The sequence below is a fragment of the Eulemur rufifrons genome, chromosome 6 (genome assembly GCF_041146395.1).
Source record: "Eulemur rufifrons isolate Redbay chromosome 6, OSU_ERuf_1, whole genome shotgun sequence".
Lineage (NCBI taxonomy): Eukaryota > Metazoa > Chordata > Mammalia > Primates > Lemuridae > Eulemur > Eulemur rufifrons.
The window spans coordinates 53,400,497-53,416,705 of NC_090988.1; the positions used below are offsets into that span (position 1 = coordinate 53,400,497).

General features: G+C 54.8%; 1 protein-coding gene across 3 annotated transcripts; it reads right to left on the reverse strand.

Moving 5' to 3' along the window:
• Window positions 1-1,759: 1,759 nt before the first annotated feature.
• On the reverse strand, window positions 1,760-15,303 carry PLEKHB1 (pleckstrin homology domain containing B1). 3 transcript variants are annotated; one of them, XM_069469278.1, is made up of 8 exons: window positions 15,286-15,303; window positions 12,842-12,917; window positions 11,581-11,733; window positions 10,604-10,706; window positions 9,283-9,322; window positions 6,430-6,534; window positions 2,547-2,646; window positions 1,760-1,964 (listed from the first exon to the last, which is right to left on the reverse strand). In XM_069469278.1, the coding sequence occupies exons 1-8, from the start codon at window positions 15,301-15,303 to the stop codon at window positions 1,828-1,830; spliced, it is 732 nt and encodes a 243-aa protein (XP_069325379.1). In that variant the 3' UTR covers window positions 1,760-1,827. The 3 variants fall into 3 exon arrangements, with proteins under 3 accessions (XP_069325379.1, XP_069325380.1, XP_069325381.1); XM_069469279.1 differs by lacking the exon at window positions 6,430-6,534; XM_069469280.1 differs by lacking the exons at window positions 6,430-6,534; window positions 15,286-15,303.
• Between the last annotated feature and the right edge of the window lie 906 nt (window positions 15,304-16,209).

Consider the following 16,209-nt stretch of genomic DNA (forward strand, 5'->3'; position numbering starts at 1 on the left):
AATGAGCCATCCCAGTGACTATAAAGATGGAAATAAAGTCTTAGTGACACTGTTTGAGTCCCTGGACCACACAGTTCTTGGACTTCTCAGTTATGTGGTCCAGTGTTTTCTTTGGCTTAAATCAGTTTGAGCAGGGGGTTTCTGTCACTGTAGCCTCAAGAGGTGTGATGCAAGATGGTTGTGTTTCCTTCCTTGGCCACCTGGTCTCTATGAGAACAATTCATTGATTCAGCTCTAGAAGGATGAGAACCTACTAGAAAAGACCCCAGTATGACAGGACTCTCAAAAGTGCAGGCAGGGCCTGGCTGATCATTCATCAGCTCAGCCAATAGAGACCTGATGCAGCCTCTCCTCTAGAGCTCTCAGGGATGGTCAGCTTCAATGTGCCACCTTATGGGTAGGGAAAGAAAGATCCAGAAAGGTTAAGTGACTTGCCCCAAATCGCTCAGCTAGCACTATCACCAGTTCCACCTGAACTCAGAATCCAAACTCTTCTCACCATACCAGAGAAGACACTAGTAGATGCTGGGTTATGGAGCTGTCCCAGGGACATGGGGCCTCCTAGGAGAACAAAGCAAGCCAAAGACAGGGCTAGAGCCAACGGCGCTTTTATTAGTCTCTGCAGTAGAACCAACGGAGCCCCCGTCTATAGGGGAACTTTAGTGGGCTACCCTGGCTGCTGGCATTGATGTTAGCATTTCTACTGGTGACTGGGACAGAATGGGGGAAGAGACCAGAAGACAACCAAACAGGGAGACTGCACGGCCACCCGAAGGCAGGCATATGTGGGGCCTCCCAGGCTAGCATAAGGGTAGATCAGGCCCCAGAAGGGAGCACTGCCACCTTCCCTAGATGAAGAGACAAAGCCTGAGAGGGTGACAGTCACAACTAGGAAGAGAGGGCTGAGCTCCTGGGATCAGAAAGGCATTTCCTGATGGAGGCAACTTCCTAGGGCTGGAGGTGCCAAACACAACTCACCTGTCCCCCAACCAGAGGCCCCCAGGTTCAGCTCAATTGTCATGGGTAACAAGGGAACCAAGGAAGCTGCTGGTAGGAAGGATGGGACTAAACTTGGGGATGTTTTGGGTACGGGCATGTGTTAGTATTAAAACAGGCAATATATTCATTATAGGCGCAATCATGAAACTTCCCTCCATAGAAAGCTCACATCTCCCCTTTACCCAGCAAGTCCTTAGCCTGGAGGCCCACCATGATATGCTCCCCGCCTCCACCCAGCTGAAATGAACTCCCCCTTAATTTCTTGGACACGCCATGACATTCACGGCTTATATACTTGCCAGTAACCATAACCCCAGCCTACCTGCCTCATTCCCTGCCCCCGTGTGTCCTTGTCAAAGGACTAACTCTGCAGTTTTGTTAAGTGTCTGTTTACTCTAGTTTTCCCCACTAGGCCTGGAGCTCCCCAAGGATAGGGCGGACAGCCCAACTCGTGTCTCCAGCGCCTGTGGAACTAGAGAGAGACCAAATGACGTTGTGTTTGCTGTGTCCTAGTGTGTTTGGAGGAATGTATGTGTCTATTTATCCGTATGTGTCTTTATCGGATTTCTGGGGTCTCTAGCAGTAGATGCGAAGATTTCGACCGATGTTTGTGCCTGGGATCACAGCTTCTTCCGATGTGGGGGGTGAGGGAGGGAGTGGGAGGGATAGTCCAAGCCCGGAAGGATTTAATGGCGAGGACAGGGCTTGGAGGGTGGAGGGTGGAGGGTGGAGGGTGGAGGGTGGAGGGTGGAGGGTGGGGGGTGGGGTCCAGGAGGAACAGCGTTCTAGCAGTCTACGCGCAGGGTCCAGTGCTCCGAGTCCCAGGGCTCAGAACCAGCAAGGCGACCACATGAGCGAGCCGAGCGCCGCACCAGTGGCGGCTCCTGCGAGCATGCCCATGGCCAGCGGGGCGCCGGAGCTGTAGCAGGGATCCTCTCGCACTATCACGTGTGTCACGCCAGGGCCTGCGGAGAAAGCCCATGAGGGTCGGGGACTTCAGAAGAGGGAGTAGGCTGATCTTCATTCCCTTGCCATGTGACTCCAACCCAACCCACTGTAAGGCACTGAGCCCACTCTCCTCCTCCCCAGTTGGGGAAACAGACCTTGACGCGGGCTTCCAGGCCTTGCATCTGCTACAGATGTTCTGGAACCATGGCACTAGGGCGGAGTGGCGAGGAAACCCCGGGGTCTCCAAGCACCACCACGCGCCTGAGGATGGGCCTTCCCGACTGCCAGACCCTGGAGCCAGAGGTGGCCGTTCCCGCATTAACCACCAGGGGTCGCTACCGGCTCGGGAATGGGCATTGCTGAGCAGCCGGGCTGACCAGAGGCCGGCCTGGAGAGCTGAGGTCAGCTCTGGAGTGGGGGAGGGACACTGGCTCCAGGGCTATTCTGAATCTTGGGATGGGGAGGGGCTTGCGGAGGGTACTGCCTGGAAAAAAACAGCGAACACTAAGAGGGTGTGGCCCCATCCTGACTGATGGACCATGGGCGGGGCCTGGCGCTGGACGGAGGCAAGCTGCAGGACAGGCCTGCCCGGCACTTACCTGCATAGGGCGGTCCATAGTAGCTGCGGACATATGTGGCCTCGTGTGCATTGGGGGGCACCACCTCGTAGTAGTCCTGGTACGGGCTGTAGACGCGCACCTGGGGAATCCAGCCAGGTCAGGTGCCCAGGAACCCCCGGCCCAGGTTCGGTCCGCTACCTCCCACGCCCTGCTCAGGCCTCCCTGGGCCCCATGGAGCCTCCTCCCCAAGGCAGGAGCAAGCTCCTGGAGAAAGCCCTGCTGTCCCCCCAAGGTCCATGGTCCTTGTCCTCTAAAACTTCAGCCCCTATATCCATCTCCCAGTGATGCCCATTCTCCTCCCCTGGCCCCCTACCCAGCTCAAAACATTCTCCCAACATCCCTTCAGAGACAGTCGAATATTTGCTAGCAGCTCTAGAAACCCAACGGATTTCTCTACTCTTCTAGGCACAGACAGAGGAACATGGCCAAGCCCCAGGCCCAGGAAATAAACAGGGGTTGGGAAGGAAGGAAGGAAGGGTAGGGGTGGGAAGTAACTACAGTAGTCACGTGTCACTTAACCCACGGGGATACATTCTGAGAAATGCTTCGTTGGGCAGTTTTGTCATGCAAACATCATAGAGTGTACTTACTGCACACCTAGGCTACAAAGCTGTGCAGCATGTTACTGCACTGGATACTGTAGGCAGTTGTAACACAATGGCAAGTATTTGTGTATCTAAACATAGAAAAGGTAATGCATTGCACCACAATGTTATGATGGCTACAATGTCACTAGGTGATAGGAATTTTTAAGCTCCATTATAATCTTATGGGGTCTCCATTGTATATGTGGTCTTTGACCAAAATGTCGTTATGCTGTGTGTGGCTGTAACTATTATTGAATATCCACTACGTACCAGGTCCTGAAGGAAGTGTAGTTTGTTACCGCCTCTAATAATCCTTAAGGCAGGTAATATCTCCCTATTACCACAGAGTTGGAGACTGAGGCTCAGGGAATGGTCAATATTCTCTCCAGAACACACTCCCTGCCCTCCCCTCCCTCCTGTTAGATTTCTAACAACCTTTCAAAGGTTACCCACTCCAGAAACCCTCCTAAGTCTCAGAAAGAATTCTTTCTTCCTGAGTTCTCTGGACTTTGCTCATGCTTCTTGTTGCTATCCTTTCCCTTGGCCTTTCCTGCCTGGAGAACCCCAAATGTGAGCTACCTGTGGGCAAAGACTCTGATTCATTTGTGTCACCAGCAGGGCCTAGTGCATAACAGGAACCAATAAATATGTACTGACTTAAATGGAAGCTCCCAATCCAACCCCCTCATTTTACCCATGGGGGGAGGAGATCTGGAGAGGAGGCAGAATCCCCTTCTCTTCTGGATCTTTCATCTCAGCCCCCGTCCTTCTAACCGGGCTTCACACCTGAATGGTCCAACTCCCTCCAAAATTCAGGTGTCTCAAACTCCACTCATCTCAAGGTGATTACAACATTGCTCCATCCCCCAAACCTGTTCCCCTTCCTGTACATACTTTACTCTGTACATGCCACCACCACGCACTCAAACCAAAGCAGGTTGGCACCCTTGTCTCTTCACACACTTGCCTTCCATGTCACATCAGCCACTAGGTCTCATTATTTTATCTTCTAAACATGCTCTTCTGTCCACCCTCAGCCAATGCCAAGAAAATAAGCCATTGGTTTTAGCAACTTGGAAGTTGTTAGTGACCTTAAAAAAACACTGTCAGAAGAATGGTTGGGAAGAAGCCAAACTACGTAGAGGGTTAAAGAATGGTTGAGAGGTGAGGATGGAATCAACATGCCACCATATCTCTTTCAAGAAGTTTGGCTGTAAAGGGGAATTCTCCAAGCACGCTTTGTGATTTCAAGTCTCCATGCCATTTCCCTTTGAAAGGGATGCCTTTCTCACCTTTTCTCATTCATCTATGTCACTTGTCTTTCAGACTTAAGTATCACTCTCCCTGGACCTTGGGTTCTGTTGGGGTCCCATCTGGACACCCACAGCCCTTGGACTTCCTCCATCACAGCACTGATCAGGCCGTCTTCTCATTGCGTCCCTATGCGTGTCTCTCTCCCATCAGACTTGGAGAACCCTGCGAGTGCAGAGACTGGGTCTAATCAGACCTGATTGGAACATGGCAGGGGCCTAATAAATGCTTATAGAATTTATCTCAAGTGAATCAAATACAGGGCCAGACTGGAACTAAGGTCATCCAACTCTAAGTTCAATTTCAAGTTAAGGAGAACAAAGTCCCAGAGCAATGCAGGAGGATCAGACAAGCAATGCTGTGGGTCCTCTGCCTCAATTAACTCTACTTGCTGTGCTCCCTCTGCAAGGGTGATCCAACAAGGCTTTCTGGAAGGGTGGCCAGGATCTGCGCTCCATGCCCAGAAGGGGCTAGAGGGATCTAGGCACTCAGATCCAATTCTACTGGTAGGGAAGTTGAGGTCCGGAGCCTCCACCTGCCCTGCAGCTGCACAGTGAGCCAGTGGCCTTGTGGGGCCCTTCACAGGATGGAAAATACCACCTCATGTCCCTCCGGGGCACCTGTTTCTCCAGCTCTGGGAGGCCCAGAAGGAAACTCACATAAGTCACCTGGCAACAGGCAGGGACACCCCAGAGACACGTGGGCAGAACCTGAGGCTTAGATTGCTGTTTCTCTCCTTCAGAGGCTCAGCCCCTCTGTGGACGGGGACAATGTTGGCCAATCAGGGGGTCACAACAGATAAGCTATTGTGCAGTCTTTTAATCCTATTTTAGGCATCCCCACTTTAAACAAACTGGTATCCTGGTTTAGCGTGGGGAATACCTGAGAATGACGGGCTGGGAGTCCCAGGCCTGCCACTGATGAATTGAGTGACCTGATCATGTTCAATAACCTCCCAGACACTTCAGCTTTCTCCTCCGCCAGCAGTCCTTCCTCCACTGGCCACTCCCAGGCACTGAGATTCCAGCCGAGCCGCGTCTATGCAACCGGGTGGCCCAAGCACTTCCAGGCTCGGTGGTTCTGCACGTCAGAATCACCAGGAGCAATTTTTTAAAACTCCAGATTTCCTAGGCCCCACCCCAGACCGGTGAACATTCCCTGAGGCCTACTTGTGCCAGACCCTGAGGAGGGTCAGCATAGACCAGCGGTCCCCAACCTTTTTGGCACCCGGGACCTGTTTCATGAAAGACAGTTTTCCACGGACCGAGGTGGAGGGGACGGCAAGCGAGGGGGAGCCGCTGTAAACACAGATGAAGCTTCCAGCGCTTGCCTACTGCTCACCTCCTGCTGTGCGGCCTGGTTCCTAACAGGCCACGGACCAGTACCAGTCTGTGGCCCAGGAGGTGAGGACCGCAGGCATAGACTGTCCCCATCACTGAGCACTCATTGAGCCCCTGCTGTATACCTCACCCTGTGCCAGGCTCCATAGGGGCAGACCTGGTCCTGGCCTTGGAGGAAGTGCCAGGTCTCATGGGAGACTAGACAGGAATAAACTGACTCTGAAACCAGGCGGAACGAAGACAGTACTGAGTGTCAGTACTGGGCCGTGGGAGGGGGTGACAATGCCTGGAGGTCTGGGAAGTCCTCACTGAAGACGTAGCAGCCCTCGAGGTGGGCCTTAAAGGATAAGCACCAGTTTGTCAGGTGAACGAGCAAACGAAGGGTCCCGGCAGCAGATCGGCAGGTGCAAAGGCCGGAAGGGCGGTGTGGCTGGGGCAGAGGGTACGGCAGAGCAGTTGGAGGACAGGGAAGAGGGGATGTGGCAGGTGAGACTGGCCAGATCCCTAGGGCCTTGAAAGCCAGATGTAGTCAGTGTCCCATGGGTGACAGGGAGCCATGGAATGTGTGTGAGCAGGGAAGGGACGTGACCAGGCCTGGTTTGGGAGGCCTGAGCCAGCACTTACCCAGATCCGCCTCTCAACCTTACAGGGGTTCCATGAGTAGGTCACACACCTGACCTTGGGGCAAACCCGGCGGCTCCTGGGAGGGACGGTGGCTCCAACTGGGGCCTGCTTAAGCCACAGAAACCCAAGAAGGGGGAGGGAGGGAGGTGTCAGAGGTCCTCTACATCAGGAGAGACTCAGAGCTCTTACCAGGCCCTACCAGAGCCCCCTGCCTGCTGGGCTGGGGCAGGGAGGTGTCCTCTTCCTCCTCAGCTCATGGAGGGAGCCTCAGAGAGGGGTAGTGACTGCCTAAGTTACACAGAGAAGCAGGAAGAGCAGTCTCTTTCTAGAATTAACTCACCCTCCCCTGTTTCATGCAGCCAGGGCTCCCAGTCTTCGGGGAGGACAGGGCAGCTCTAATCTGTCCTCCCACCCACCTGGCCCCCTTCACCACCAGCCCAGCCTTGCCCCTGGCTGCGCCCCCCAGGCCCTGTGTTCCCTGGTACAGCTCGTGTCAGGGGTTCCTGGAGCCTCCACCCAGGGTGGGGTATGAACCTGCAGCTTGTGGAGGGACGGAGCGCAGGTCAGTACCACGCAGGCACTGTGACAGCGAGAAGCCCACAACCACAGACGCGAACACACACAGACAGGCAGGCGCAGGTACAAACACACACCCGCTGCAGTAAGCCCTGGGCCAGAGGGCTGTGCGTATGTGGAGCAGTGGGAGGTGGAAGAGAGGATTGGGGCAGGCTGGGCCTGGTGACTCACGCCTGTAATCCAATACTTTGGGAGGCCAGGCAGGAAGATTGCCTTGAGGCCAGGAGGTTGAGAGGGTCAAGGCAGAGAGAAACGGTCAGTAGAGCGGCAGGAGGGTGGACAGGCAGAGAAGGAAAAGGCAGCTTCATAGAGCCACAGAGCACAGAACGGTCACCTCACCTCCTTCCTTCCGCCTTTCTTGGTGGCATTGATTTGCCCTACTTAGGGGACTTTGGATCTCAGAGCCAGGGTAGCCCAACCTGGGTCCCTCCACCCGGCTGGCTACTACACTCCAGCCTCCTTGCTCCCAGCCTCCTCCAATCTACCCTCCACCTGCAAGCCTGAGTCTGCCCCCAAAAGTCTGACTGCAGCCCTCCCTGCTGACTGCCCTTCGTTGCCTCCCACAAGCCTCAAGAAAGTCCAGTTCCTAACCCTGGACTTCAAGGCCCTTGATGACCTGGCCCCAATGACCCCAGAGGTCATCTCTCCTGTTTCATGCCCTCCATGCATCACCCTCCCCAGACTCCGGGCCCTCAGATGCATGCATATGTACACACACACGTGCACACATCACTTCCCTGTCTCTGCTCATCAGTTCCTCTCAAAGTCTCACCGACTGAGGTTCCAATACAGCTTCTGCCACCGATTTAAGACTAGGAGACTCTGGACAAATCAATTCCCTTCTCTGAACCTCAGTTTCCCTATCAATAAAATGGGACTAATAATACCAGCCCCTCCCCTTCCCCCTGCCAGGGTTGCTGGAAGATGCAATGATGTAACCGATGCCAGGCGCTCAGCACAATACCTGGGCCTCACCAGGTGGATGCCCGAGGGGGTTGCTAAATGCATCCCAGTCTCCCCTGCTGCTTCCCGAGGGACTTTCTCTCTGGATGAGAGGGGGCTCCACCATGCCACAGATAGCAGCAGCAAGTGCAGACTCTGGAGTCAGGCTGATGAGGGTGGAAGCCAAGCTGGGCAGGGCAGGGCTTCAAGTCCACACCTCCACTGGGCTGGTGACCCCACTTCCTAAATATGTCCTGTACGCATCAGCCTGTCTTTGCCAGCAAGGCCTTAGCCCAGCCCTCCAGCCTGTCGCCTAGACACTGTCCCAGCCTTCTCACTGGCCTCTGGGTGTCCACACTTACCCTCTACAATCCATTTCCTATCTACCAGCCAGACTGTCTTTTTAAAAGCACAAATCTGATCTGATCATGCCACCCCTCTGCTTAAAATTTTTCAATGGCTTCCCGGTGCTCTTAGCAGAAACCAACACCCTTAACACAGCCCACAAGGCCTGGCCCTGCCAACCCTCTTTCCCAACTACCCCTCACCTGAGGACCAGCCACCCCAGCCTTCCTTCTGTTCCTCAACTTGCCAGCATCTTCACCCCTGCCAGGGCCTTTGCACATGCTGATCCCTCTGCCTGGAACGCTGTCCCTCCCAGTTTCACTCCCTCCCACACTTTCCACCCAATTCCGGCTTATCCTTCAGGTCTCAGCTTATGCCTCGTCTGAACTCCCACCTGGATCAGGCCACCAAAGGGTTACACACTGCGAGTCTCCATCAGTACAGTCACCACTATTGAATTGGAATAATTACTAATCAATTAGTTGTTTCATGTCTGGCTCCTCTCTAGGCTGAGTCCAGGAGGGCAAGACCCACATCTCCTTGGTTCACCTCTGATCCCTGGCCCTTGGCACAGCACCTGGCACAGGGTAAGAACTCAGTAAATATCTGTCACATGGATGAATGAATCTCAGTCTTATCAGCTGCAGAGACGGAACAATAATCCCAACCTCACAGAACTGTTATGAGGAGTAGCTGGAATTATACCTGCACCATGCCTGGCACATAATAGCTGCTTAATGAAAGACAGTTCCTTTTCCCCAGCTCATTTGCCACCCCTCCAAGTCTTCATGGAGGCTTTTTTCTCTCCCCCATCTGAGCACCAATTGGCTGTCCTCTGTCCTTTTCCACTTGGGACTGAGGGCATCTGAGTCTGCACAAACCTGTCCACACTAGAGTGAGAACTCCTGGCAGGTGGAGACCGAGTCTGAGTTGCCCATGATTCCATGGCATGGGGGGTGGGGAGGAGAGGGGAGAGAATGGGGGACTCACCGGGGTGGAGTTTGCCTCCAGCAGTGCCGTCTTCCACGCTCTACAAAGCAAATCCCACAGACATGAGGAGGGAGTTTGGGGGAAGGGGGATTGGGTCCCCATATTTTGGACTTTCCTCCCCAACCCATCCTCAAGCCCCAGCCTCTTGTGAAGGGGGAGCCTCGGAACTCCCTCGGGTAGACAGAAGTGACCCCTCCCCTGCCCCAGTCACGTGGATGGAGCCCTAAGTTAGGCTAATTCATTCTTAGTCCATAGTCTCTTCCCCTCTACAAGTTCCAATTTCTCCATCTATGTGGTGGAGAGCTGGGCTTAGGTGGACTCTCTTTTCTTTTTTTAGAGATGGGGTCTCACTCTGTCACCCAGGCTAGAGTGGCAAAATCCTAGCTCACTGCAGCCTCAAACTCCCGGGCTCCAGCGATCCACCCACCTCTGCCCTGCAAGTAGCTAGGACCACAGGTGCGCTACAGGCACGAGCCATCATGCCCAACTCTTGGGTGGTCTCTTAGGGGCCTTCAGGTTTTGACACGCCTGGGCGGGTGCTCTAGCTGCAACCCACCTTCACATCCCAAATATAAATACAGTTCCCCAGAGCTCTGACCCCAGAGCCCAGGAAGGCCCAGTAGACACAGACAATTGGGCCTTTGTTGGTTGCCATGGCACCTGGCGGGCGGGGTGGGAGGGGGGGTTGGACAAGGCAGCTCTGTGCTGCCTGCCCAGCCTCAGCTTCCCCCACTCCCACACACCCATCACGCTCTCCTCCAGCGCAAAGGCCAAGCGTCCCTCAGCCAGAGGGTAGGAAGGGACGGAATGTGAGCGATCAGCCAGTGCTTGAGGAGGACACACCCAGGCTGGCGAGCTGACGTCCATCTGACTTTGGGGCACCCCTGCCTGGGGCACAGCCGGCTGCCTCTGTAGGCAGATCTGGGTCTAACCCTCAGATCAGAGTGCCCCGCACCAAGGCAAGGCATCTCCTCAGAAGGGATGGGAGGAGGGTCCTTTAAGGATGCCACTGGGCTTGTCTGCACCCCAGGGCATACCTCAGGGGTGCTAAATATCTGATTCTGAATGACCAGGGGCCACACACCTGAGGTAGGAGTACACAGCACTCCCTCAACAATCCTGGGTTTGTCACAGGCCATGTAAGGAATTTACTGTGTCCCATACCACTCACATCCACTCTGCCCAGCCTCCAGTGAGACACCCTTGCTGACTGGTCTCAGTGCCCTCTTCCTACTGTCAGAGAACCAGAACGCCCGATGAAGAGGGGGTATCTAGTCGCGCTCCCCAAGATTGTACCCATCTGCTCCTGGGAGTGACTCACACAGCATCATCCCGGGTCTCTGCACATAGGTGCAGGCGGGAACCTTCCCGTAGGTTCACGGTCAGCAGGCCATCTCGGCTCCGGCCCTCTGGGGGCTGCACATCTAGAAGCAGACACACACACATGGGTCTCCACAGGCACAGGCCCCAGGTCCCCCAGCAAACCAGGAGCAAGAACAGGAACCGACTTCTCTGGCTCCTGTTTGCGGGCCGTTGCCAAGTTCCTCTGATCCCACACACTTCCTTTGGGATCCTACTCTACTCTTCAAACCCTTTCAACCTTGCCGCGCTGCTGGCTTCTCTAGGTACATCTCCTGGTTACCCTGTTATAATTGTGGTCTGAGCCTTGGTCAAGGAATTTGGAGATTTGCTGTGCGACTCTGGGCCACTCATTTAACTTCTCTGAGCCTCCTTATTTCATTTCATCTTTATCCAGTACCCAGCATCTAGTGGGCAGCAACTGGGTCTGACTCACCTCTGAGACACAGCGCAGAGTAGAAACTCAGTAAAGGACCGATTTCTTTTTTCTTTCTTTCTTTCTTTTTTTTTTGAGACAGAGTCTTACTCTGTCCCTCCAGCTAGAGTGCCGTGGCATCAGCCTAGCTCACAGCAACCTCAAACTCTTGGCTGAAGCGATCCTTCTGCCTCAGCCTCCCAAGTAGCTGGGCCTATAGGCATGTGCCACCACGCCCAGCTAATTTTTTCTATTTTTAAGTGGGGGTGGGGGGGGGTCTCTCTCTTGTTCAGGCTGGTCTCGAACTCCTAAGCTCCAGTGATCCTCCCAGAGTGCTAGGATTGCAGGCGTGAACCACCACACCTGGGACCAATTTCTTAATCCACACCCAGCTGAACTGCAGTTGACAGAGGCTCAGAAGCAACGCCTGTAAGCTGCAAAGCCTTCCAGCTGCAGATGTTCTCAGACACAGTGGGAGGGCCTGCCTACAGTCACAGTGCCACAGAGGAAGGGGCTCTGCTCACCGTGGCACTCTTGGCCGATCTTTATGTCGCGGACGTTGAAGTGGATGAGCACACGGTCCTCCTCGTCCTGTGCTGTCTCATCGTGATAGTAGCCCAGGGTCCCGTCCATCCACAGGGCGAACCAGTTCCGCTTCCAGCGGCGGAGGATGGAGCCTGTGCAATATTCCAGACCCACAGGTGGGCTGATCCCAGAACTTGCTGGAATAGGAGCCCCAGACCAGCTCCCAGAGCCCCCTCAGCCCCAGCCCCCGTGTTATAACCACTTCTTCTTGTCTCTCCACCCCTTGAAATGAGTGTGGGGCCTTTTTCTGTCTCGATCACCCCCTACCTCCCACTGGGCCCGACACACAGTGGAGCTCAATAAATGTGCTGAATGGTGGATGAGTAACTGAACCTGTTGCTTGGGAGCTTCCCAGGCCAAGCCCCAGGTCTCTTCAGGGGCAAAGACCTCTCCCTACCGTTAGCCTCCATCTTATCTCTGACTCGTGTGACAGTTATTTGTGTAGTGCCTGCAGCTCCCTACCCCGGTCCTGGCCCTCAGCCAGACGAGTGCACTAAGAGGGGACAGGAAGCAGGGGGCCTGGGAGCTCCTCATCCCAGGGTCCCCAGGACAGCTCTTCTTCAGATCATGACTCTGGTCAAAGGTGGGTCTGGAAGACCCAGCTTCAGACATTTTGCAACTAGAAATCTTAACACAAAAGGGCGTAGACGTAAGAGAGCCTCTTAGTGCTTCAGAGAGTCCAAAGCACAGGGGCAACTTTCATTTCATTCTGTGTCAAGCCCTGGGCTAGGGGGCTGTGGACACACACAGGGTCACGCCAGTTCCCACCCTTGAGGAGCTCCCAATCTGGGGCCAGAATGGGGTAGAGGAGTGGGGAGACCCCCAGGAAAGGACAGTTCTAGTATGAGGAGATGGCGGTAAGGTGTGTTGGAACTGAGAAGGGAGTCTCTAACCCAGCTTTGGGGCTACAGCAGGGGCAGAGGTGGGGGTTGGAGGAAGTCAGAGAAGGCTCCTCAGAAAGGGACGTACGTCCGAGCTGGGTCTTGAAGAATCAGTAGGAGTTTACCAAGCAGTCAGGAGTGGGAAAGACATTCAGGCAGGGGGAAGAGCATGGACAGAGGGAAGGATAAAAACGTCCCGGGTTCTTGGGAGAAGAGACGGGGTTCACCGTGGCAGGCCCCAGAAGCCGATGCCATTTCTCTCGCACCTGCCCCGGGACAAGGCACAGGACAGAGGAAGGCTCTGCCCAGGATCACTCACTCTGTCTCCATAGCCAGCCGCCCCTCACCAGGGCCATTTCTTCAAAAGGACTTTCCAGGGCGGAGTCAGGCGGGACCTGTCAGAGGAGCCACAGGACACACAGGCCTCATCAGCAGCTCCAAGGCAGCTCCCTGGAGAGAAGCCCCCAGCCCTGTGCTCCCTGGGGGAGCCACCGAGGAAACCTTTAAGGGAGTGTTAGTAAACAAACAAGGTCCAGGCCGCCTCAGTCTCCTCCCCATTCTCTGCTCAGGCAGAGAATGGGAGCTCTGTCCTCGGGGTCAGCAGGACAGCCACCAGTTGGCATGGGGTGGGGGTGGGGACCAAGAGCCCGGATTCCAGTCTCCAGGGCCGTAAATCCTCAGCCAAGTCCCTTCTCCCTGCCCCTCTGGCTTGGCCTCAGTTTCTAGGTCTGTAAAAGTGCATCTGTGAGGGAGGTAAAGGCTGGAGTGAGGAACTTTTAAAATATTAGAAACTCTGGAATTTTGAAATGCTGGAAGCACAGAATATTAGAATCGTGGCAATGAAAGAAGGAGTTTCATGATAAGAAAACCCTCCCTCACACTTGGAACCCACCAGAGCTGTTTACAAAGTGCATAACAGTTTAACAACAGCTATGCGCCCAGGTACACCTCTCAGTGCCTTCATCCATTACCTCATTCAAGCCTCCCAATAATCCTTGTTATTCCTATTTTACAGATGAGGAAACTGGTGCCTGGACAGGTCTGGTCACTTGCACAGGTCCCCCTGGCTAGTAAGCGATAAGCCAAAACTGACACCTTATAATGGTCCTGGCTTCAAACTGTTAAATCAGCAGAAGCTTTGAGAACTCCTGCCGCCCAGGTCATACCCCATAATGATTAAATCAGAATGTCTGGGAGCAGGAGGCAAGCACTGATCATCTTTAAAGATGCCCAGGTGATTCCAACCTACAGCAAAGTTTGAGAGCCACTGCACATTCTACCTCACCTTGTCCTCACTGTAACCCTGAAAAGAAGGAAATCTTTGCTCCTATTTTACAGATGGACAGACTGAGGAACAGAAAATGACTCATCCATGTATGCCATGGAGCTTGGATTGGGATCCAGGTGCCCTCTGTTCCCGAGGGCGACTTATTTGGGAGCAGGTACCTCTGCCCCTCCCCCACCTGCTCACACCTGTGGCTGCGTAACAAGGGCTGGCACACCTGGGCTGGAAGGCCTGGCCTTGTCTCTCTCCTGTTGCTCCCTCCCCTCTCCAAGCCCCTGACATAGGTCAGACAAGAGAGCCAGGTGCAAACTCCCTTGCCAGCCCCCTTGATGGACCCACCTTGTCTACACCTGTTGCGGATGCTTGCTGCCAAAGCGGCTGCTACTCGATCCTGCTGCCACCTAACCCGCTGCGCCTGCGCTTTGTGCGCCCCAGAGAACCTGGGGCAGTTCACTCCTCAGGCTGCGCCCAGGGCCTGGCTGTCCCTGGGACCCGCCCCCCTGACCCGCCCCTCCCCCAGGGAGGGGGCGTGGCGCGGAGCGATGCTTCCCGGCGGCATGCTGGGACTTGTAGTCTGCAGTCCCAGAGCTGGACAGAAGCAGCCTCACCTGCGATTTTATTTTTCTATTAAGACATTCATTCATTCATTTGTCATGAAATACTTTTTCTTAAGAATCTGGAACTCATTTTCTAGGAAAAAAAAGTAAAGTTGCAGGGAGAAGCCGGGCTCCTAGTTTTGCATGCTTTTTCAATGCTCAGTTCGTGCCAGGTCCTGCCCTGGGCTCCGGGGCAGTATCAGACACTTCCCTTCCCCCTTCCGTCCTCAGCTTCCACTCTGCCCGGGGAGACCAAATGTAAACACGCAATTTGAGTACAGCATGTGATTTCACAAGGGGAAAGAGTCTGAGTCTGATTTTGCCAGGAAGTTCGGAAAGGCTTCCCTTCCCAGGGGAGGCTGAAAGGGGTCTTGGAGGTCTTGGAGGCAGCTTCCCAGGGCGAGCCTAAGGGCCCCATGAGCATTGTCAGGATGTTCAAGAGTGCCCAGCATTTCATTGTGTTTGGCACATAGAGCTGCAGGGTTTGCAAGGAAATAGCACAGAGGCTTGCATGACAGCCTAAGAGCTTGGACATTATGACTTAGTGACAGGAGCTTGGGGGTGGGGATTTCAAGATGAGGAGTTAGGTGGTGTGATTTGGGGGTTGGAAAAGTCCCTCTCGAAAATGGATTGGAGGGGGCCCAACTGGAGAAGGAAGACTGAGGAAGACCGTTTCTGTACCTGTCACCTCCGTCTGCCCCTGCAGGATCATTTCCTGGAATAGGTCACCCTTACAACCCCCCACTTAGGACCAGACAGGGGATGTCATTCAGAGAACAGGGGCTATCAGGGCCTAAAAGGCATCTAGTCCCATCCCCTATTTGGGAAGGGCGTCCCCCCTGTCCTGGGCCCTTCCTCCTGTCCCAGAGAACCGTTCCTTACCGGGGCTGCAGGGCTCATGGTTCCTGGGCGGCCAGAGCAGCATTTCAAAGAAAGCTCCTGCAGGGGGGCATTTCCCTGAGCGCCTTAGAGTTAAGGGGATCAGGAAGGTGCTACCAAGTGGGAGCCTGAAGGGGGAGGCAGAAGGGAGCACATAGACCCGGGGTAGGTCTGCCTCTTTCTCCCGTCCCCTCCCCAGCCTTCCCGACTGATCTCTGGCCCTGCCCCTCAGTTCACTGGACTAATCATCCAGATTAGGAGATGGTTTTGGCCTAGCCTCGCGAAGATTCCAGGGGCTTTGCGGGGGAGGGTCTGCGGGGAGGAGGGGGCGGGGTCAGTCCTCCTCCCTCAGGCGGGGGCGGAGCTAAGTCTTCCTTCTGGGGCCTGGCAGGACCTCGCCCATCACCTTAGTCCTGGCTGCGCAGCCTGGCTCCTTAAGCCACCCTTTCTGGCTCCTACGTCTCTGTAATCCTGACCTCGAGCCATCCAGGCGCTGGGGCCCTTCGTGCGCTGCGTGCCTTGCGGGGGAATCCGCCATGGCAGATCCTATTAGCCACTGAGCTCATCCCCACTTAGCAGCCCCAGGAACCAGCTTTCCCAAACCACGCTGTTTTTCATCCCTGTGCCTTTAACTCCCTTTCTATCTGGTCCCTAGAACGCCCCACCCCTACCATCTCCTGGCTAAATTTTTCAGAAGGATGAAAGGAAGGGGAAGGGTGATATGGGAGGTGAAGGAGAGGTGATAGGGGAAGGGAGAAAAGAAAAGAGAGAAGGAAGGCAGAAAGGAAGGAAAAAGGGAAGGCAGACAGGCGAAACTGGAGCTGGCCCCTCTCCCAGCCTCTCCCCCGCTCTCCTTGCACCCCTCCTGATGGTCAGTTGGGCGTCCTTCATAGAGGGTTGGGGTAGGGGGAATGATGCAAACATCTC

Coding starts and splice junctions, on each gene's coding strand:
- PLEKHB1 (XM_069469278.1), bottom strand. Junction 11,734..12,841: donor CGGCTGGCTATGGAGACAGA/GTGAGTGATCCT, acceptor AATATTGCACAG/GCTCCATCCTCCGCCGCTGG. Junction 6,535..9,282: donor TGGAGGCAAACTCCACCCCG/GTGAGTCCCCCA, acceptor TGGCTTAAGCAG/GCCCCAGTTGGAGCCACCGT.